This window comes from Syngnathoides biaculeatus, chromosome 11 (genome assembly GCF_019802595.1).
Source record: "Syngnathoides biaculeatus isolate LvHL_M chromosome 11, ASM1980259v1, whole genome shotgun sequence".
Lineage (NCBI taxonomy): Eukaryota > Metazoa > Chordata > Actinopteri > Syngnathiformes > Syngnathidae > Syngnathoides > Syngnathoides biaculeatus.
This window is the reverse complement of record NC_084650.1, coordinates 17,157,095-17,178,928: the sequence shown is the minus strand read 5'-3', so window position 1 is coordinate 17,178,928 and position 21,834 is coordinate 17,157,095. Positions and strand designations below refer to the sequence as shown.

The following is a 21,834-nucleotide window of genomic DNA, read 5'->3' as shown; positions in this document are numbered from 1 at the left end:
TTGCATCTTATTTGGAAAACCGTGCGAGCAAGTCTTTTCCTTTCATCAAAGTGATGTTATATGATAAGTCTTCCATTTCTTGACAGAATAAGAACAAGTAGCAAAAGATATACTTTAACGCTTTTTAAAGTATTTTAGTTTAAAAAAAAAAAAAAAGTAAGAATGATTCACTTTTTGCCTAATCCCTAACAGAGGCAGTGACTTCTGATCTAACACGCAAAAGTGCGACAAGGCGCCTACATCGAGCGCTGATGAGGTTGTGCGCCCGCACCCGGGTTTCGCCTCTCTCGTCATCCGTGCGAGGTGGCGGCTGAGGAGAAGTCGCCGCGGGGGTCTGCGGCCACGCTTTGTCGCACAGGGTTTGGATGTATGCCGCCATCTGCGCCTCGCTCGGGTTCATTTTGTTTAAGAAAGAGTTGACTTTCCTGCACAGACCGACAGCATCAGCGTCAAGAGGCGACAATCGCACGGCGGGCCGCAACGGCAAGGAAGTGAAAGGCGCACTCACTTTTTCAAAATGGGCATGACGGGCTTCAGAATGGCGTCAAATATGTTAATGAGAATGGAGTTTCCTATGAAGACAACAAGAGCGTCAGTGTAGAGTGTCTGGTGAAATTTTACTCTGGATTTAAACTCCATGAAACGTAACAAACGTAGCACGTAACTGTAACGTGGACATTCAAACATTTGATTTTTTTTGTTGTTGTTTACAGTATACAACAAAGTGTGAATTTAGATTTCATCTCTTTCAAAGAGAATCCATTAATTATGCATGTGACAATGTGTCTAACTTCTTTTCCTTTCAGCTTGTCCATTAGGGGTCACCACAGCGTATCATCTTTTTCCATCTAAGCCTATCTCGTGCATCCGCCTCTCTAACACCCACTGTCCTCGTGTCCTCCCTCACAACATCCATCAACCTTTTCTTTGGTCTTCCTCTCGCTCTTTTGCCTGGCAGTGCCATCCTCAGCACCCTTCTACCAATATACTCACTCCAGTCTAACCTCATCTGTCAGCCTATCCATTACTACAGCAAACAGGAAGGGGCTCAGCGCGGATCCTTGATGCACTCCCACCTCCACCTTAAATTCTTCTGACACACCTACGGCACATCTCACCGCTGTTCCGCTGCCCTCATACACGTCCTGTACTATTCTAACATATTTCTCCGCCACACTGGACTTGCGCATGCAGTACCACCACAGTTCCTCTCTTGGTACTCTGTCATAGGCTTTCTCTAGGTCTACATAGACAATGTAGCTCCTTCGGACCTCTGTACTTTTCCATGGGCATCCTCAAGGCAAATAATGCATCAATGTGTCGAACATATTTCATTTTAGATGGCAATGTTTTTAGCTACAATCGTAGCAAGTAAAGGGATATTTGTACATGTCCTTTTAATATATATATTTTGGGGGGAGCAGGAACAAATCTTTGGCATCCTTACAGAGGTGTCAACGGCTATAATCGATACTTAACTTTCGTCTTCTACTGCGTGAATCCTTCCCCCAATTCACAGACAAGGTTCAATGAAAAATTTCCACCATTAAGCTTGTAAGGGTTGAAATTCCAAAGTGCTCTCTGAACCATACCCCAAAATAATTTACGTAAAACTTTTAACGGCATGACTTCCTCTAAAAATCTCAATGTCCAGTCAAATAGCCCATGTACTTGTCTCCTAAATTCATTTTTCCATCATTAATTATTCAACATCTTTGAATGGAGGATACTTAAAGGCATTTGAAGTGCTCAGTCTAGGTTTTTTTTTTCTGAAAATTCTACCAAGATGATGGCCACTTGTCACAAATAACGGGCTACAGAGCGCACCTGGTTATAAGCCCCACCCAGTACATTTGTAAAGGAAATACTATTTGGTACATACATACATACATAGGCCGCAGCCGTGTAAACGCCGCAAGTGCCCACGTTGAAACTGACATTAACGTTAGCGTCGCCACGCGCGCTAATGCAAACGCTTGCACCACGCCCACGCTAATGCTAACGCTAGCGCAGTGCTAACAGGGCCGGACCTGTAAAAGTCACATCCTCAGCACATATATTCGGTCTCACTCTTAGCTTTTCCGCTCGAGTGGCCCCTTGCAGCCGTTAGAAAAAAATGCACAAATTAGCCACATCACCGCATAAAGCGCAGGGTTGAAAGCGTGTGGAAAAAAGTCACAGCTTATAGGTCGGAAATTAGGGTAAATGCTTAACTGAACAAAACCTGATGGCTAATAACAGAATCTAAAATTAGTGACTAAAAATAGTAGTGAAAACAAATATAATAAATTACAATATTTAGTTAAAAGATATGTTTAAAAAGGTATGTCTTGAGCCCGTTTTTGATGCCTGCCACCAAGCTCTCCTCAATTACACCTACGCTAACTTGCTTCTGGCAGCACAGCTTGATGCCGTTTGACTTCCAACGGTTACTTGTCGCCAGAGTCTAACAAAATATTCATTGACATTATCTGCATCAAGATAGCTAAAAATAGCATCAAGTTGAATAAACGCTCACTGCGTCTTTGAGGTGTAAATGAGCCAAAGTAATCCCAGTATATTCGTGGTTCATCATTCACCTATTTAACCATATTTCCCCAGGAACGTACAGCTCGCTACCTATTTGCTGACCCCCGCCCAGACATTTGCATTTTTTGGGCACTAAAACAATGAACGTGGTCTGAGTATATGTGCTTTTTACGAGGGTGGGGGGCGTTTACTGTACAAATGAATAAACCTGATATTTCTTTCAGCAGATCAAAAATGGCTTTGGTGGCCTCCAGCTGCTCCCACGTGCCTTGACTGCGGACGCACGGCGGCTCGTCCCCCCTGGCCGGGACTACCTGCTCCTTCCCTTTGGGCTTGGTGGCCCCGCACGACACCCTGGGGCTCGTCTTCTCCTTCTTGGCCCTGTAAAAACCAACAGAAAAAGAATTCATCTTTTATATTTCGCTCGGGTAGTTCTAACAAAGATCAAAGACGTGAGCCTCTACCAAATGGATCAGATGGTACTTGATGAGAAAATAAAAATAATTTCAGCTCAGTGGGATGGAGATATCAGATTCAATTTTTTTTTCCATTTTTTTTAATGACAGTAGTGCGTTGACAAAAGTAATTTTTGCCTGGGACTACGGTCGAAACGCAGGTGAGGCTAGAAACGTACTGCAGCCTGATCGGTAAATTATAGCTTTGCCTTTCGACTCTGCGCCTTCTTAGCCATGACAGACCCGACCTGACCCCACGGAGGGGGGCACGCAACCCTATTCCGACTGAGCATCGTAGCCTCAGATAAGTTAGTGCTGTTTTTCATCCTACCCGTTTTACTGTCGTCTGCGAACGGCTCCAGTGAAAGCTCAAGATTGTGCCTTGATGAAGTCAAGAGAACCACATCATTTGCAAAAAGCAGAGACCCATATTCTGAGGTCACCAAAACAGGACATCCTAAAGGCCTCTGCTGTGGCTAGAAATTCTCTTCATAAAGTTAATGAACAGAATTAGTGATAAAAGAAACCTTGACAAAGTCCAACCCTTAGTGGAAATGAATAGAATGAACAATGTGGTGATCTTTGCTCGTCTTGGCCACCCAGATACAGATACTTTTGATTAACCTCCTCTCATCCTTGTCAGTACGGCATTATTACTTGCTCTTGAAAGAGGATTAATACGGTATGCCTGATTACTGTTACATTGTCTGTGAAAATGTTGCATGAGCTGTGCTCAAGCCATAAAAGTAAAAAAAATGCCAATGTCTGTATACATGTTGCCAACATTTGTGTTCCAAGATGTTAAAAAAATGTATTCTAACCCAAAATAGATAGTATTCACTGTTAGCATTAAGCTAGCAGACAAAGGCTAAGTTATGTGGTTGTTTTGAGTACGCGAGTAATTGTCTTTGTTATACGTTTAATTTCAGGTTAAACATCAACTTGGTGTAGAATTATTCAATTTGTTCGCTACTGTCCAAACTGCTGAGAAATTAGTTGAGTTCACTGCCACCCTACACCACTCGCATCTCAAATTTTTGCACGAAAAGTTAGCTGGTATTTCCAAAGTCGGCCATCTCAAGGTACCACTGTATTTGCGTTCTTAATGTGCTCTCCTGACTGGTGACACGGGTTGTTAACAGGGCGATTGACCTGGCGTTGAAATGCAACCACGACGGGCCATTGGTGGCGTCCTCCTGGTGATGGCCACCTTCACGACCGCAGGTTGGTGCGTACTCTGACAGGGGCGCGTCCTCGTCAGTGTGGTTTTTAGCGGCAGACAGGGACTCCTGCGATCTGGATCTGGTTAGTCCCTTGATGATCATTTTAAAGTGCGTTAAAGGATTGTCGGAATCCTCCGTTTTGTCGTGGGAACAGTTTCCGACAGAAGAGTTCGAGATTAAAGATGAGCACGGGTTGTTCTCTGTTTCCTTGTTGTCTCCCTCGGGCGTCTCGCACGAGGAGATGACAATGGTGGGAAGTGAAACAGTGCTAACAGTGCGACTCGTCTCGTGGAGCCGAGGGAGTTTTCCGAACCTTCTGTGGACATGCTGATGATTTCTTTAGAGGATCCTGTTGGTGGGGTACAGCTCTGGAAAGAAAATAATCAATCTCAGCTTGAGCAGCGTGGGGAAAAAAACAGACATCACTTCATTATGGCGAGCCCTTTGAATATTTATTACATATCCTTGATCTCCAGCTTGAGGTCCATGTACTAGTCTGTTCTTTGCCTTCACTAGTAAGACAATTCAGCGCGCTACTAAATTGAACTGAATTCCACCCCCCAGACAGACCATTCCTCAACACGAGTAAAACACCTTTGGTGTACTAGTAGGCCAACTTCATGGTACTAATGAAGCAAAACTGTTCCCTGGACATCTGTGTACCATTAATGGTACCAGTATAACACTGGATGTTAACCAGTAGAATTCTACGTCTGTGTAACGTGTCTACTGTACATTTTTAAACAACTGATATAAAAAAGCACTGATGCTTTATTCCATCCATTTTCTTTGCTGCCTATCCTCACAAGGGTCACGGGGAGAGCAGGAGCCTATCCCAGCTGTCAACAGGTACACCCCGAACTGGTTGCCAGCCAATTACAGGGCACATACAGACAAACAGTCGCACCCACAATCACACCTAGGGGCTATTTAGAGTGTCCAATTAATGTTTTGGGACGCGGGAGGAAACTGGAGTGCCCAGAGAAAACCCACGCAGGCACGGGAAGAACATGCAAACTCCACACAGGCGGGTCCAGGATTGAACCCGGGACCTCAGAACTGTGAGGCCAACGCTTTACCAGCGCCGCTGATGCTTTATTATCTTTTTGAATATTTTAGTGCCCATTTTTCCCCGTCACTTGGCTGCGTGCTCTTTGTAATTTCTATTATGCTGAATTATTCTTGAGCAAAATCTGATCTGAAGACAAACAAATAAGGATTTTTATGAGGATGACTGCATCTCACACAAACATGAATGATATGATATATGTCATAATTAGAAATCAATCCATTTTTGCTAACTGTAAGCAGTTGAGTGCAGGACTGTATCCCCTGCAGACAACTAAAATCCAACCACTTATTTGCTTGTTTTTCTGCACTAAATTTCCTTGGACGCTTCTCCACTGCGTGCCTGCATTGTGAGGTCTCAAAGGAACAATACACCAATTGGTATAAAAAAAAAATACTGTGCATGCGTGAGCAACTCTTATTACTTTGACGCAGGCTTCTCCTCAAAGCTCTTCTTCAGAACAAATTGAACCGTGTCTCGTCATTCAAGTGGGGGGTCATCTGAGCAAGGCGGTATGATACAAACATGATACAAATGCATATTGGATACACTTGGGGTGTAATGAGTGAGAATGCAAGCGCCGCATAACAATTTTGCAGGTGTTGTTACGCTGTATGTGTTAATAGCACTTGTTTGATGGTTTATGATTACCATGACAGCTACGCTAATTTTTGCTAGCCCGTCTACAACGTTGTACATCACCTGTTCGTATGAAGACAGTCTTTTGTTTGGCAAAATTACAGCAGGTGGTTTGTTTGATAATTTTTGCATTTACGTATACGATCTTTATTTCTCGTTTTATTTGAGTGTCACAGTAAACTTCCCCTGCAAGTAATACTTTGGAGCAAGCACGCATCACCTCCTACGTGGAATTGTGTGAAGAAGTCATCTTTTCATTTCCTCAAAGTCATGTTATAACAGTCCCCCATTGCTTGACAGCAAGAATAAGAACAGGCACTAAGGATTACTTCAAAAAATGCCTTGTAAATGTGTGTAACTCGTATGGGAAGGGTCATAAAATGTTTTTGCTTTCTTCGCGGTTTTCCACATAGCAGGTGGGTCGGCAATGTATCACTCATGTCATTGTATATGTAAAATCGCTTTGTGATTTTTGCAATAGAAAATAATAATTCAAGTAAAACTGAAAAGCATTTAAAGGAATCAAATTAAAAAAATATTCAATTGGTAGTTTAGATTTATAAACATTTTATAAGTTAAAATAATTGTTTTGTTTAACTGTTTTATGTTTGATTTTTATTTATGTACAGCACTTTAAACATTTTATGTTCCGTGCGCCATACGGTACATATATTGCTTTTAATTTGTGGTGGGGAAATTAGGGAAAAAAAAAATTGTACAAAGAATTCTAGCAGTTTGTTCATTTTTCCCCCACAAAGTTGTCCAAAGGATGAGTACAGTGCATTTGATGAGGGCACAGCAGTTAAACCAGGATCGTCACTAAAAGCAAAATACATTACCTCTTCATCTTCTTGTCCAGGAGTGAGAAAGTAAGCCAAGCCGCTGAGTAAGCCCCACACGCCTCCGTAATGCTGCTCTTCATTCAGCAGCTTGTCCAGTGGACAGAGGAACTGGAACACCGGTTGTGTGTGCCCAATCATAGGATCTGAAATTAATTCCTGGGAAGGAAAATAATAACCTGTGAAGTCGTGAGAAAAGCATCTAAGGGCTCTTTTTTTGCTTCAGGGTTGTTGTTCTGACCTGCAGGAAGTGCTCAACGGAAACTTTTGCTTCTTCTTTGGTCTCGTTGCTGACTTCCAGCTCGTTGACCTCCAAGATACTGGGCAAGCTGGTGGAGTCCTGGAAAAAACATTTACATGATGGAATGTCTAAACTTTTTTAACAGAAGGCAACATACAGAAAAATGGAAGGAATATAAATAATAGTAAGTTTCTTTCGGCTTGTCCCTTTCGGGGGTCACCACAGCGTGTCACGCAAATATATGTTTGGGACAATTTTTACGCCGGATGATATGCACCCTATTTCGACAATGTGATGTTAAATCCTCTCTCATTTAATAGTGTTTTGAGAAGATTTTTTATCGGCAATTACGAATTTTCAGGGGCACTGCCATTTTCGAGACTCACATGACCAACGTGGACAGATGTGACGTGTTTACGTGACGTTCCAAACGCTCAATTACACGGGACACCATTTATGCCCAGCGCTGATTTCTCGGCTGGCGGTCCGCCGCCGGAGTTCGGTCGTCAGACTCATTTCGCCCAAAGAACCATCCGAATATTCAACATTTCCAGCCACAGGTTCAAATCTTTATCAAAGTATTCCTCCGTCTTCCCGATCAACCGATACTGCTATTTCATCGTCAGATGAGGATAAATCCGAGAAATCAGCGCTGGGCATAAATGGTGTCCCACATAATCGAGCGTTTGGAACTGCACGTTACACGTGACATCCGCGCACGTGGGTCATGTGACTCGCGACAATGGCAGCGCCACTGAAAATTCGGAATTGTCGATAAAAATCTTCTCAAAACACTATTAAATGAGAGAGGATTTAACATCCAGTTGTCAAAATAGATATTAAATACATATTGCCTGACCTATTTGATACATTTTTCATGTAGACCACTGGATTTCCCCTTTAAGATGGACAGTTTCCTCTAAAAAATGCCAAAATGCAAATGCACCGGGTTTCTTCCTCTTCCAACAAATTTATTTTTATCCATCGTTTACAGCTCACATAAATCTAATTATTGTTAAGTGTATTACTGTTTTTACGGTTTGCGATTCACATCATCACCTGTAGTTTTTTTTTTTTTTTCCCTGAGAACCATATCTTCAGGAATTCAAAACTTGCCCATACTCAGTCCTCTCCATACATTTGTGCAATTTCTGTAATAGCCTAAGATGCCCCAGACGTCGCCAAAGCCCCAGCTGATAGGAAAATAGTAGTTGGCTTCAAGGAAATATGTTCTATCTTTGTATGTCTGGGACGGGCTAAATATAGCCAGGATTGTCAGAAAAATAATAAATTAAGACACTTGGGTAACCTTGAAAATTGTAAGGAAAATATACAATAAAACATGCAAAAGATTGCCATGAATGATAATTACTCCTTTTCAAATAGCTACGAATGAGGATTGAGGATTGTTTGAAAAATGACTGGCTTGAGGATCGTGACCTGATTGGCGATAAATGTGGATTGTGTCTCGTGCCAATTTACCTGCCACCTGTTTCTGAAATAGATGACCTCCATGTATTTCTTCCTAATGTCCCACTGTAGGTTTTCAGGGCTGTCCCTCTCCTCCAGATGAACCGTGAAGATTAGCTCCTCATTTTCACACTCCGCCTGCAACATACAGGGAGGGGGGAGGGGAACACCTACTCAAACTGGGCTTCCAAGCAGCCTCTGCTGACAAAAAACAGGCCCCGCAAGACATTCCAGACTGTCAATGATATTTAGAACTCACATGAGGGATGCTGACCGCCCAGCGGCCGACGCGCCACATTTCATAAGACAGCTTGAATTCCATCATGTCCTCTTGGACGCTTGTCAGGTAGTTCTCCAGATCGCTGTCGTCCTAACGGGGTTTGCCCGCAGGTCAATAATGAAATCGACCTGCTTACAAGAAATCACTTCCCGTCCGCTACACAGTGCCCAATACCACTCATTACCATCTCCCTCATCACTTTTTACATAATCAGACACTCGATTATATAATGATCCCGATGAAGTGATAAATGGAGTAATAAGGAATAAGCGAAGGATGAGGAATCCTCACCCTGTCAGAGTCGTGCTGACTGTGCACGGAGCCCTCCCTGCTGCTGGCCTCGTCCTCGTTGGATGCGTCTCCCTGAGCCGCCATGATCCTCATCACCAGCTCTCGCTCCAGCTTTTTCATCTTCTTCTTCTTGGCTTTCTTGGTCTTCATCTTGTACACGAATTTGGACCAGCCCGCCTTCAATTTGTTGCCTGACAGAAGCAGTTAAGATACAGATTAGAAAACGTAGATAAAAAATGATAGATAGATAAACTGCAGAAAAGGACATTTATTAAAGGGACATCGCAAGTATTTGACTCATTCCAAAACATAAGTACTAAATTTATGCTTAGATATTGTACAGGGGTTTACTGTCAAACTAAACATAAAAAAAAAATTTAAAAAAAAAGAAAACTATACCTAAACACATTGCTTTGCTTTGGGAAATTCTGCTTAGTATGATGCTAATATGCAAAGGGATATTTTTAATATATTTCCTATAAAATGGGACACAATAATTGTCAAAATATACCAAAATAATAAATTATGTTTCAGATTTTATTCTCATCTCAATATATGTACTGCTTTTCTTTTATGTAATGAAATAAATTGAACAACAATCATGTTAGAAACGATTCTCACTATTGTGTGTTAATAAAAAATGAGGATTATCATCTTAAATGCAAGTTAACAGATTGCGCGGGTTTATATATTTGGAGGTATACGTAATGCTCCTGTGCTTAATCTGCAAATTCTACCTTGACCTTCAATAGAATCCACACTAATAAAGCTTTTTGAACGCATAACTTTGTTGTAAGATTCCTGATAAACTATCCAACTTGCTCGTGATAAGCGCACAAATATGTATTTTACAAATACATATTAGTGCGCTTGTTTGTCCACATTATGTAAACTTGGTGTGGTGTCGCATAAATATGCACAAGGCTCATTACTATGGTATCATTATTGGATTTAATTCACTCATCCATGGTGTTTGAGGTGCGGTGGCATGACAACAGCGAATAAATGAGTTGACAATAACCGCTTGGACAAACAACAGCGAAACTAAAGTGTGTGAGGGCCACTGGTACAAATGTGTCACAAGGCCGTCATCGCGCGGCTGGTGATTAAACCAGTCCTGCGCTCACAATATGAATAATAATAATGATGATCCCCTCTGCTCTTCCCCCTTCCCACTTTTTGAAAACACCACATAAATGAAAGGAGCTTTTTTTCAAGGTCGAAGTAGGAGAAAAATTCAACCTTGCCCTGACTTGCCCATCATTATCATTCAACCATGACAGGTACATAGATTTGTAGCTTAGAGCATTATATAAAGTCATTTGTGTTCAGGAAAACGTCAAACTAGATGACTTGGAGAGGAGTTCATATACTGTACTTATATTCTGTCAATCCCCAACCATTGTGGTGCAACACTACGGTGTGGGAGATCATCTGGAGTTAGGAATGTAACAATAGCTGTATGTCACGGTTTTGGTTTTATGGTGATATTAATCCTACTTTACGGTATTACAGTAAAGTTCACAGTACAGGTGGATCAGAGAGGCACAGGCTGGAGAACAGACCTTTTCATCATCAATGGGTTTGGGTGATTTTTCTGTATTTACCAACATTTTTGGGGGAAAAAGACATCTTCAAATCATATAGAGCTCTTGCACATGTCATCACCATTTTCAGGGCAATATTGCCAGTCAAAAAGAGCTGCTTGACAGGGTGGGGGACATTGAACCGCAGCAGAATATTCACAATGCCCAAGACTTGTTGTGCTGTTGGTTGTTACAACAGACGAGACAGATATTCAAAAAGGTCATTCTATGGAATACCAGCTGAAAAGACCAGAAAAGATCCATGGATTTTGGCAATTAAACATGATGGATGGTGCCTGAACAAAATACGCACACGCCTGTGTAGCGACCACTTCATTTCAGGTAGGAATTATTCTTCTCAATCTCAAAGTCCCAAGAAGTACTTATAGAAAAAAAAAAAAAAGTCTGTCGAGGACCGTGGCCGTAACATGCTTCGTGTACGGAGGAGCCGACTCGCTGTCTTTTATTTATCCCAATCATAGTTAATGAATGCGAGTTTGTGTAAAACCAGGGGCCATTTATTGAAAAATTGGTATTTGTATTTAAAAAAAAAAATCTAAGTGGCTCCATCACTATGTGGGATTTATTCTTGATTGAGAACAGCTCAAGCAACAAAGTATTTGTATGCGTCCAGAATTTTCTACGCTTTCAAACTCTTCCGTGTGAATCTCGACGACTTACTCACCAGATCCATGTGTAGATCCAGGTGTCCAAGACAAGCGGAACCTGGTTAATAGTCTAATTTCTTATCGGCGAAAACATCCGAGTTCGGCATCAAATATGGGTCCTCGTTTTTACACGTACCTTCGTTTATTACCAGATTCTAAATGTTTAACGGTATCGGACAAAACTCTGGGCGTCGTGCTATAAGATGTATTTTCGCGTCGTCTCCAACCGGCTTAGCATTGAACAATGCTTTGTTTGACCGGCACTTCCGGCTAGTGACGTGATTTGATGACTTAGGTGCACAAGCTCGACATTACTGTTCATTTTCACCCCTGTGCATCCAATGTTTACATTTGAATACCTCAAGAATGTCATTATGGTTGCAGCAATAACCATGCTACATTCAAACTAGCAAAATTGTCCATTGAGACATTGTCTGTTCACCAATATGTGGTCTTTAATGTCACGTGTACATGAATGTCAGTGTGAATGCCAGCTTATATTTAAAAAACTGATGGAGCATAATTGTCTCACTACGAACACTATAGTAAGTGCTTATACTTTTTATTACCAGTTAGTCATAAACCTAAATTAAACCGCTCATACAAGAGAATGCAACTTGTGTAAAATTGTATGTAAATGAATGAGGGGCTAAAGGTCAACTGAAATTGCTTGCGTTGAAATGTAGAATGTGAGACTTGAAGCTATAATACTTTCAATCTGTTAAAAAAATTAGATAAGTGTAAGTAAATATGCAAACTTTTCAATTACGGAACTTGAGCAAGAGGCAGAGGAGGACTAACTAACCTCCGATAAAAGTTATTTAGCCTGCAAGGATTAATCAACTAGTCACGATTAAGTTGATGATAAAAATTGTCGACGATTAATTTAATAACCGACGTAAGATTATAAACTGCAACCCCGACCACACTCTGAGACAGACCTTTGCATTTGCCCTTGATTTGGCTGCTGGTGGAAACTTCCACTCCCTCCAAGTTCCTACAAAAAGCACAGACGAGGCAGTCAGCACCAAGTGCACACCCCCGCACGGCTACCGACGATAACGACGCAAGGAATCATACTCACACTTGAGCGCTGTCGTCCTCCTGCGAGTCCAGAGAACCTCGTTCCGGGTCGGAGGCTCTCAGCTCCTCCGTGGAACCTTTAGCAGATACGCTGTCCAGCTGACTCACCACCAGCTGGTTCAGGTTGTCAGGGTCAGACAACCATGACACCAACAGGCCCAGACCTAAGGAGGAAGACGGGGGAAAAAAAAGGGGGTGTAAAAAAACAACCTCACTCACCATTATCAACACTTCATTATATACAAGCACTCCAACCCCCCTCCACGAAAAAAGTACTTCACAGTGAAACAATGCTTGTGTAACGACTTTTTTTGTAATTAATTTTTACACTGTACAATAGAGGCAAGGCAAAATTTAGTCACCAACCTTAGTGTAGTACATCGTTGCGCCACAACATGCCAGGCAGCACTGAGCGCTACTTAAAGAGGTCAACAGTGTTTAAGACCAAAAAGAGACAAAAGGTCCACGAAGTAAACTGCTGTGATTGTCATTAATCCCGCAGAGAAAACGTATGCCAGCGAGCATTTTTGTATGCATTATTGCTCTCTAAGTGTGAAAGCAATAGCAGTTTGAAGGCTGAAAACCACAGTTTATCTGTGCTCATTTTGGTTAGCCCATCTATGGCACATTAGAATTAAGCTATCAAACTTCTGTTAGATGAAGTTAGAAGGTTTGGTTAAACATGTTGTTTGAATGTAAAAATTTCCATCATCATGTTTTATGTTAGTATTACAGTCAACTGAAGGTGACAAAGTTTGAAAGAAGCACAAATTGACTCTTGTTTGGTTAACTGCGATATTGTAGAATAAGATCTTTTAAAGTTATTATTTTCTGTTCGCTGGCATGTTGTTCGTCCAAGCAGTGTACGTCAGTCAGAATGTATTTCTGATGGGGGATTTTTTTTTTTTTTCAATAAATAAGTAAATACACTGAGCAATTCACTCAAATTAATTTACAAAAATCAATTAATCGCACAGCATGAGACTAATTATGAAACCATCATATTGAGTCATAACTTGTATTGATGTTTTTAAATCTCACTTTTGTATTTATTTTTTTTTACTCGTTTAAAAGAAACGTGGTCTCTTTGAGTCAACCGTTATTCATATTGTATCGTTTATGTGCAGAGTAAACGTGACGTGTGAAGGCTTCCTGTAATTTTTTTGGTTGAACACAATTCAAATGCAATATACACATATATACATTATAGCCTTCTAATGTATTGTACAGTTGAAAACAAGTGCCACAAATCTCTTTTTAAAGTGCCTCCAATAAATCAAAGTCCTTGCGTAAGCACGCTAGCTAATTACTATGGATATAAACAGCATTAATGTTGGAGAAAATTGCTGTGCGGTATTGCCAACAGCATATGAATTAAATGTTTCATCAATACTTCTTTGGGTGCACGCCAACAAAAATAGAAGCGGCCTGCACTTGAGCGATAATTCTTCAATTATGCCCATAAAAGGCATTAACTTTCAATGCATTGCAATAGCAAAACCGTGCAAATGGTTAAATATTTTGTGTTATGTTTTCTAACGACAGAGTCATAAAAGGAGATTGCAAATCTCTGACCACAGACTCCTATAAAAATATATTTTAAAAATTTAATTTGGAAAGCTATCACTCGGGAGTATTTATAACCGCGGTATAAACAAGGGCTCCTACGAACAATTCTTTTAATAATTAATCTGCTGAATATTTTTTTCAATTAAATCATAAATCTAATACAATTTTTTTTTACTTCTACCCCTTGATTCAAATACATGACATTATTTCAAATTGACAGCGCAGAACATTTACTAATAAAAATTGATAATAATTCAGTCACTGGTTTGGTTCGTCGCATACGTTAGAAAGTCGACAAAAATATTGAACATTGTTTTCAAATGTCCTACTTCCATTTTACCCAAATATGAAAGTTTCACAGAGGACAACATATATCTAATTTTATTTACTGTTGAGACGGTGAAAGCATGATGATTTGGAATTTTTTTTAGTTAAAGTCTCTAAACAATTATAATAGTGGTAAATTCATTTCATAGTCAATTATTTGATTAATTTTTGCACCTCTATTATCAAGCACTGTAATGTAGTAGTAGAAATTGTCAGGATTTTGAAAAAAGATGGTGCAATTCATCGTGAATAACGAATGCCATGTTAAAAAAGATATTTTTGTAGTTGTTTACCGCATTTCTTGTTTTCGATTTATAGTTGCGGCACGGTGGATCAGCTGGTAAAGCGTTGGCCTCACAGTTCTGAGCTCCCGGGTTAAATCCCGGACCCGCCTGCGTGGAGTTTGCATGTTCTCCCCGTTCCTGTGTGGGTTTCCTCCCACATCCCAAAACAACATTAATTGGACACTCTAAATTGCTATGTGCCCTGCGATTGGCTGCCAACCAGTTCAGGCTGTACCCCGCCTCTTGCCCGTTGAGAGCTGGGATAGGGTCCAGCACTCCCCGCGACCCTTGTGAGGATAAGCGGCAAAGAAAATGGATGGATGATTTATAGTTTTAGATGTCACAAAACCAAAACATTTTGTTAAAGTCACTGTTCTGTTCTTGAAAGATGAGCCAAAATGGAATAAAAAAACTACCCAATTTGGAGAACTGCTTTGAATATATACATATAAATTTATAAAAAAAATTAAGGGGGTGCGCAAACAACTTGCATTTTTCACTTTTCTAAACAGGGTTTGTCCCCTATCACCGTCAAATAGGTTTGATTTGCAACCCATTCAAAAGTTAATTTTCCATACTGAACATAAGTGGTCACAGTGTGTAATCTTGCTGACTGTTAACAAACAGTAATAATAAAAAAATAAAAAATAATAAAAAGGAAAAAAATGTAAAAAGTCATGACTCGGCTTGGGTAAAATATTCCCGGCGCTTCTGCAAGGCCGTCACCCTTGAACGCTTCCTTACCCTTTAAGGCAACAATCTCAGTCAAGGCACAGCGGGTGACTTGTTGGCCCCACAGGTGCTCCGGAAGCAGGTTACGTACCAGAGCATCCGAGAGCTCTCGGAGCAGCGCCATCTCTTCACCTCTGCAGCTAAAAAAAAGCTGCCTGACGACAAGAAAAAGAAGAAAGGCATCTCTGGATTAATAATTGGCCCGCCATGCTATTTATGACTGCAGAGGGGGGGGGGGGGGGGGAAATCACACATGCTAAAGCTTCACCGTGCCACTTTTTAAACATCTTTTCGCAGGAAAAACAGCTATCACTGCAGGTAAAATCCAATAAAATGCTGTAAATTATTCATGGGCGGTAAAACATCCGGAGGTATTTATAGGCACGTTATTCAGAGCAAAGAGCAGCTGAGGCAGCAATAATTGGAGGAGTTTTTTTTTTTTCTCCTTCCCTAAAATAATGCGGAGCGCAGCCTCGAACGCTGCAATCTGCAAATTAAATTTTAATTTGGCGGGATTTGGGAGTCGATTCTCTATTGAGCAGTGTTTCAAGGCCTTTATTGAGCAAAGGCAGATCGATATAGATATAAATGCGTCTGTATATATATTTTTTTAAATAACCTAGAGCACACGTGTCAAACTCAAGGCCAGGGGGCCAGATCTGGCCCGCCACATGATTTTATTTGGCCCACGAAGCTAAATCTAGTTTCCATTTTTATGATTATTGTAAAAATCTGTACCAAAATTTAAAATTGTTACACATCATAACTGATCAAATTGAGATATTACAAGCATTTTTGAGTCACCATACATGAACCGTTGAAAAACACATTACCCTTGACTTCTGATTCTAATTCTGGTTCATAAATTGATCATGTAAACAGGATAAGACAATTAAACGTTTTTATTGTTTCACAGTCAAAACGGCCCTCTGAGGGAAACCCCTTCCAACGTGGCCCGCGAGAGAAATGAGTTTGACATCCCTGACCTACAGTGTAGACACACACACACACACACACACACACACACACACACACGAAGACACACCCGCTCAACTTCCGGGGGGTTCTATTCACCTGTCGGGGTGCTTTGCATCGTGCAAGTGCTGGGTCAGAATACGGATGGAGCCCACCACCACCTGACAGACGTCCAGGTCCCGCGTGTGCTTGATAACGCTGTCGATGACGTAGTCAAATTCCCTGCTGAACGTCTGGTGCAGGGGCTGGCGCTCCCACGGCTCGGGTACGTCGTACCATGGCAACACCAGCTGAGCGTAAGTGCAGTGGAACACTGCGGAGACCAAACGAGGAAATTCAAGGGAACTGACAGTTCTCTCTCTCTTTCACATACATAATTCTAAAACAAATCGGAATATTGAGAAAAGTTAAGGATGACCCTAATATGCCCTATAGAGCTCGTTCGTGCACCCAAGTCATAAAATCACGTGACTTTTGTTTAAAGTCGCCACATTGCCGGTCAAGCTAAGAACTGCTCAAAGCTAAGTCGGTTGGAGACGGCACGGAAATATGTCTTGTAGCACGACGCCCAGTCTTGTCCGATACCGTCAGACATTTAGAAGGTGAAAATAAACGACGGGATGTGGAAAAATGAGATAAACTCGCCATAGAGGACCCGAATTTAATGATAAGAAATTGGACTGTTAATTCGCTTCCGCTTGTCTTGGACAAGTGGATCTACATGTGGATCTGGTGAGTAAGTCGTCAAGATTTACACGGAAAAGTTTGAAATCGTAGAAAAGTCTGGACGCATACAAATACTTCATTCTTCGTCTGTTCCCAATCAGGAATAAATCACACACAGTGACGGTTTTGATGGCTTGTGAACGCGGAAGCGCATACGGCTACGTGTTAACCCTTGCCGAAATCGATCGATCTATTCAGCTAGTATTCAATACAAATACCAATATTTAGATTAATGACCTTTGGTTTTACACAAACACTCATTCACTAACTATGATTGAAAATAAGACGACGGTTGACGGCTCGTGTTCGGCGACATGTTGACCTTTGCCGGAATCCATCGATCTTTTCAGTTAGTATTCAATACTTCTTCTTCTTTTCCTTTCGGCTTGTCCCGTTAAGGGTTGCCACAGCGTGTCATCTCTGACGAACGCATATTTGTTTGGCACAGTTTTACACCGGATGCCCTTCCTGACGCAACTTACAGCCCCTAGTATTCCTAGCCGGGCTCCCATCCAAGTACTAACCAGGGCCAAACCCGCTCAGCGTCTGAGATTTGACGAAATCAGGCGTTCTCAGGGTAGTACAAATACCAATATTTAAATAAATGACCCCTGGTTTTACACAAACTCGCATTCATTAACTATGATTGAAATAAAAAAAAGAGGACGTACACGGAAGCGATTCCGGCCAAACTTAACCTCCGTAAACCTCTGCAACAGACATTTTTTTTTAACACGCATTGTTCTCAAATAAGCCAAGTTGGCATTACAAATACTTTTTGGTAATTTGCAATTGAGAAGAATAATTCCTACCTGAAATGAAGCGACCGCTACACAGGCGTACGTGTATTTTGGTTGGGCACCATCCATCACGTTTAATAGCCAAAATCCATCAATATTTTCTGTTTTTTTTCAGCTGGTATTCAACAGAATGATCTCTTTTTGAACATCTGTCTCGTCTGTTGTGACAAACCAACAGCACAACAGGTCTCGGGTATTGTAAATATCCTCCTCCAGTTGTCTCCCACAATGTCGAGCGGATCTTTTTGACCGGCAATATGGCGCCGTGAAAATGGCGACGTCACGTGCACGACAAGCTCTATAACCTCTTCCAGGTAGTCCACCTCACCACTATGGATGCCCACTTCGATATCTTTCCATTACTTTTCTATTCTCTCTGTTGCAAACTGCTTATCTGTACATTGTTTCCCCAAATACACTAATCATGGTCACCAGCGCCATTATTTTGCATTCCGAGTTACGTCGCGTTCCGTCGTCGAGGGATTCGAGAGCCGCTCATTCAAGGCGGTTTGAAAACTGTCAAATCAGTGAAGCATGCAAAGCAGACGTGTTACTTCCCGTTCGGGCTCACATTAGCATAAGTTCTATCTTTTTTTTGGTGGCTGGGGTTTTCCTCTTCTTTCCCCTCCGAATGGGATGTAACATGACCCCCTTACGGCACAGTGTGTCAAGTTACAACACAAAACTGTATTTGCTGCCATAACAATGAGGAAAACGTTATGACACCACCACCTTCATTATAAAACGATTATTTCCAACCACCGAGTAAGTAAATTAATATGTAATCTGAGACAAGATCATTATTTCTGCATTTGTACTTTTTTTTGTGCGGTGGTTTATCGCATTATGTTTCTAATGTAAATGACATATTTTGGCACATGCCTCGCTCAATAAACTTCGGGGAAACGCGTGCATAAACGCACTCACCTTGCTGAAGAGATCTTTTGACGTGAGGATAGCGGCGCCCCAGGGAGACCCCGGCGTCATTGTCAGTACCTTCTGCAGTTAAGTCGCCACTAAAGTGCTCATCAAGAGTCTCCTGGGGAAGACGTTGAAAGTCGTAAGCGTCCTGAACGGCACTTTAACGTTTCACTAGCGCCGTACCGTAACCATCTCAGCCTTTTTTAAAATTTACTGACACAATATCGATATAAAGGATACAAATGTGTTGTATGTAAATGCTAATGCTAATGCTCAAGATGCAAAGGCCTAATGGGGGCAACTGGACTTTTCCTTGGTTTCTACATTAGTGTTTTTTTCTTTTCACAATATGTTAAAAAAATAACTTGTGCTGCTATGCTATTAGGCTAACAATGCAACATTTTCACAAAGACCTGTTTTGAATAAAGTGGTGTACAATACCTAAAGCCCCACTGACATGAAATGCATGATTTTTAGAATGTTATTAATAAAAAATAAATAGATACATTTTAAGACAGCCGGAATGGACCCATCCGTTTTTTGACCACAAAACATGATTTTGACGTATATGCCTTTTTGTAACTCCCGCCATGAAAATCCTCTCTAGGGATTTATTTTGGAGAAGAAGCAGGAAGTGACATTACAATATCTATTTTAGAATGTTTATGGGCATGTGACTGGGGCTTTAAGTAATTTTTTAATGTATCTGTATATTACAAGAGGATTTATTTTTCTAATGACTTATTATGGATCTGTATTTTCTACTCCTTTGTTAAAATCTGTTTGGTTCTCTGAGAATGAGAAGATGCAAAAAAACAAAAAAAAATTGATTGTGATCTGGGGGACTAAGATATGGAAAAACAGTCAGGGGCATTAGCAACACGTGGGAATGTTCAACAGGAAGTGATGACACAAACAACATTTAGAGAAGCAATATATCCCCAATCCATGACCGTATTTAAAGAGAATAATTTGTTTGTTTGTTTTTTGTCCTTTTTTAGTCAGTTCACCAACTAGCAAAGCAACGGGTTCACATTTTGATATTTCTTTCTAGTGACTTTTTTTTTTTTTGGAGTGTGTAATTGTATTTTTGTGATAATTTTTTTTCCTAAAAACAAGAATAACAAAGAATACAATTTTAAAAAATAAAGCAAAAGCTTTTTAAAGAGGATAAATATTTTGTGTGCAGATATTTTTTACTTATTGTGCCAAGTTACTTCATATTAGCTTGTATTATATAAAACTGCATTTAAGTACTTTACAGTCTGTAGCCCTTGTTTTCCCAAATTTGTTGTGTTTTTCTTCTTTTCTCAAAATGTTAAAAAATGACTTGCGCTGCTATGCTATTATGCTAACGATGCGACATTTTCACAAAGACCTGTTTTGAATAAAGCGGGGTAATATACTTAAGTAGATTTCTCAGTTATCTGTACTTTACTAGAGCAACTATTTTTCTAATGGCTTATTATGGATCTGTATTTCCTATTCTTTGTTAAAATGTTTGATTCTCAGAGAATGCGAAGATGCACACACACACAAAAAAAAGATATTGATTGATTGTGATCTTGGGGGTCAGTAGTGATGACAGATCACAACATATAGATCAGCAAGATATTCCCAATCCATGACCTTGTTTAAAGAGAATAATTTGATGTGTTTTTTTTTTTTTTAGTCAGTTCACAAAACTAGCAAAGCAATGGGTTTGCGTGTTAATATTTTAAGTGACTTTTTGGGAGTGTCTAATTGTATTTATGTTATCACTTTTCCCCCTAAAAACAAGAATGTAAAAAAAAATAAAGCAAAAGGCCTGGATCCTAGAGCTTTCTAAACTCTTTTTAAATTTCCAAAAGTACAAGTTTTAAACAACAGAGAGCCTAGGTTAGCCCCCACCCCACCCCATTTCCCTTGGTAATTATATTTAACACTACATTTTTAGGTTTAATAAAAATATTTTCTCAGTTCGAGCACAAATGCATAGCAAAATTGATGAGGATAAATATTTTGCGTGCACATATTTTTTTACTTATCGTGCCAAGTTACTTCACATTAGCTAGAACTGACAGCAAAAAAAATAATTTTGTATCTAAGTACTTTTCAGTCTGTAGCCATTTTTATTTATTTTTTTAATACAAAGGCATAAGTTAACTTGTTACTTAAAAAAAAAAAAAAACAGTACAGCTTGTGATAACTTTCGTAACCTCTCTAAGTAGTTTCTTTAACCAAGTATTTGTACTCTACTTCGTTAGCTGCCATCACAGGTAACAATTATTAATGGCGTGCGTGAGTTTGTTCACCTGGACGGCGTCCTCGTCGGTTTGCGTGCTGCTCTCCCGGCCGCTGTTGGCCAGCAAAAGCGGCGTGGAAAGGCAAAAAAAGAAGAAACACATAAAATACTGAGCGAGGGCTCGTCCGGATTCGGTGAAGTACCAAAGCAGGCCCAGCGTCACCGCTACGGACACGCGCCATCTATACATCTTTTCCTCGTCCTTCTCGCCCTTTTTTCCCCCCCCACCCCCTTCACCACGGTCTCGCGCGACCCCGAGTCCGAGCGTGGAACGGAATGAAGCCCCCTCGGCCCGACAGCATCGCGAAAACGGGTGTGGAACGGGCGACGTCGGGGAGCCCAAGTCGATAAAAGTGAAAAACAGGCAGCGAAAGTTTGACCAACGGGCTACTTGAACGCCGCGCTGCGATTGGCTGGGCGAAAGCCGGGTGCCACTTACGGGGAAGGGCGCCCTCTACAGGACACCTCCGGGAACGATGGATCACGATCTCAGCTCGAGCTAGCTTGATTACAGATTAGAGATAGATAGATAGATAGATAGATAGATAGATAGATAGATAGATAGATAGATAGATAGATAGATAGATAGATAGATAGATAGATAGATAGATAGATAGATAGATAGATAGATAGATAGATAGATAGATAGATAGATAGATAGATAGATAGATAGATAGATAGATCTAAAAAAAGACTGGATAGCGCACACACATACACAGCTAGATGATAGATAGATAGATAGATAGATAGATAGATAGATAGATAGATAGATAGATAGATAGATAGATAGATATAGATAGATAGATAGATAGATAGATAGATAGATAGATAGATAGATAGATA

The 21,834-nt window shown here is 40.7% G+C and overlaps 1 protein-coding gene across 2 annotated transcripts; it reads right to left on the bottom strand.

Annotated features, from left to right (window-relative positions):
• Positions 1 to 351: 351 nt before the first annotated feature.
• On the bottom strand, positions 352 to 21,373 carry si:rp71-46j2.7 (uncharacterized). Of its 2 annotated transcripts, XM_061835545.1 has the most exons (14): positions 21,002 to 21,373; positions 18,714 to 18,825; positions 16,360 to 16,573; positions 15,298 to 15,440; positions 12,375 to 12,537; positions 12,232 to 12,287; positions 9,037 to 9,227; positions 8,725 to 8,835; positions 8,478 to 8,603; positions 6,996 to 7,094; positions 6,755 to 6,913; positions 2,738 to 2,910; positions 509 to 572; positions 352 to 425 (listed from the first exon to the last, which is right to left on the bottom strand). In XM_061835545.1, the coding sequence occupies exons 1-12, from the start codon at positions 21,179 to 21,181 to the stop codon at positions 2,758 to 2,760; spliced, it is 1,707 nt and encodes a 568-aa protein (XP_061691529.1). In that variant the 5' UTR covers positions 21,182 to 21,373; the 3' UTR covers positions 352 to 425; positions 509 to 572; positions 2,738 to 2,757. The 2 variants fall into 2 exon arrangements, with proteins under 2 accessions (XP_061691529.1, XP_061691528.1); XM_061835544.1 differs by lacking the exons at positions 352 to 425; positions 509 to 572; positions 2,738 to 2,910 and adding an exon at positions 4,251 to 4,575.
• Between the last annotated feature and the right edge of the window lie 461 nt (positions 21,374 to 21,834).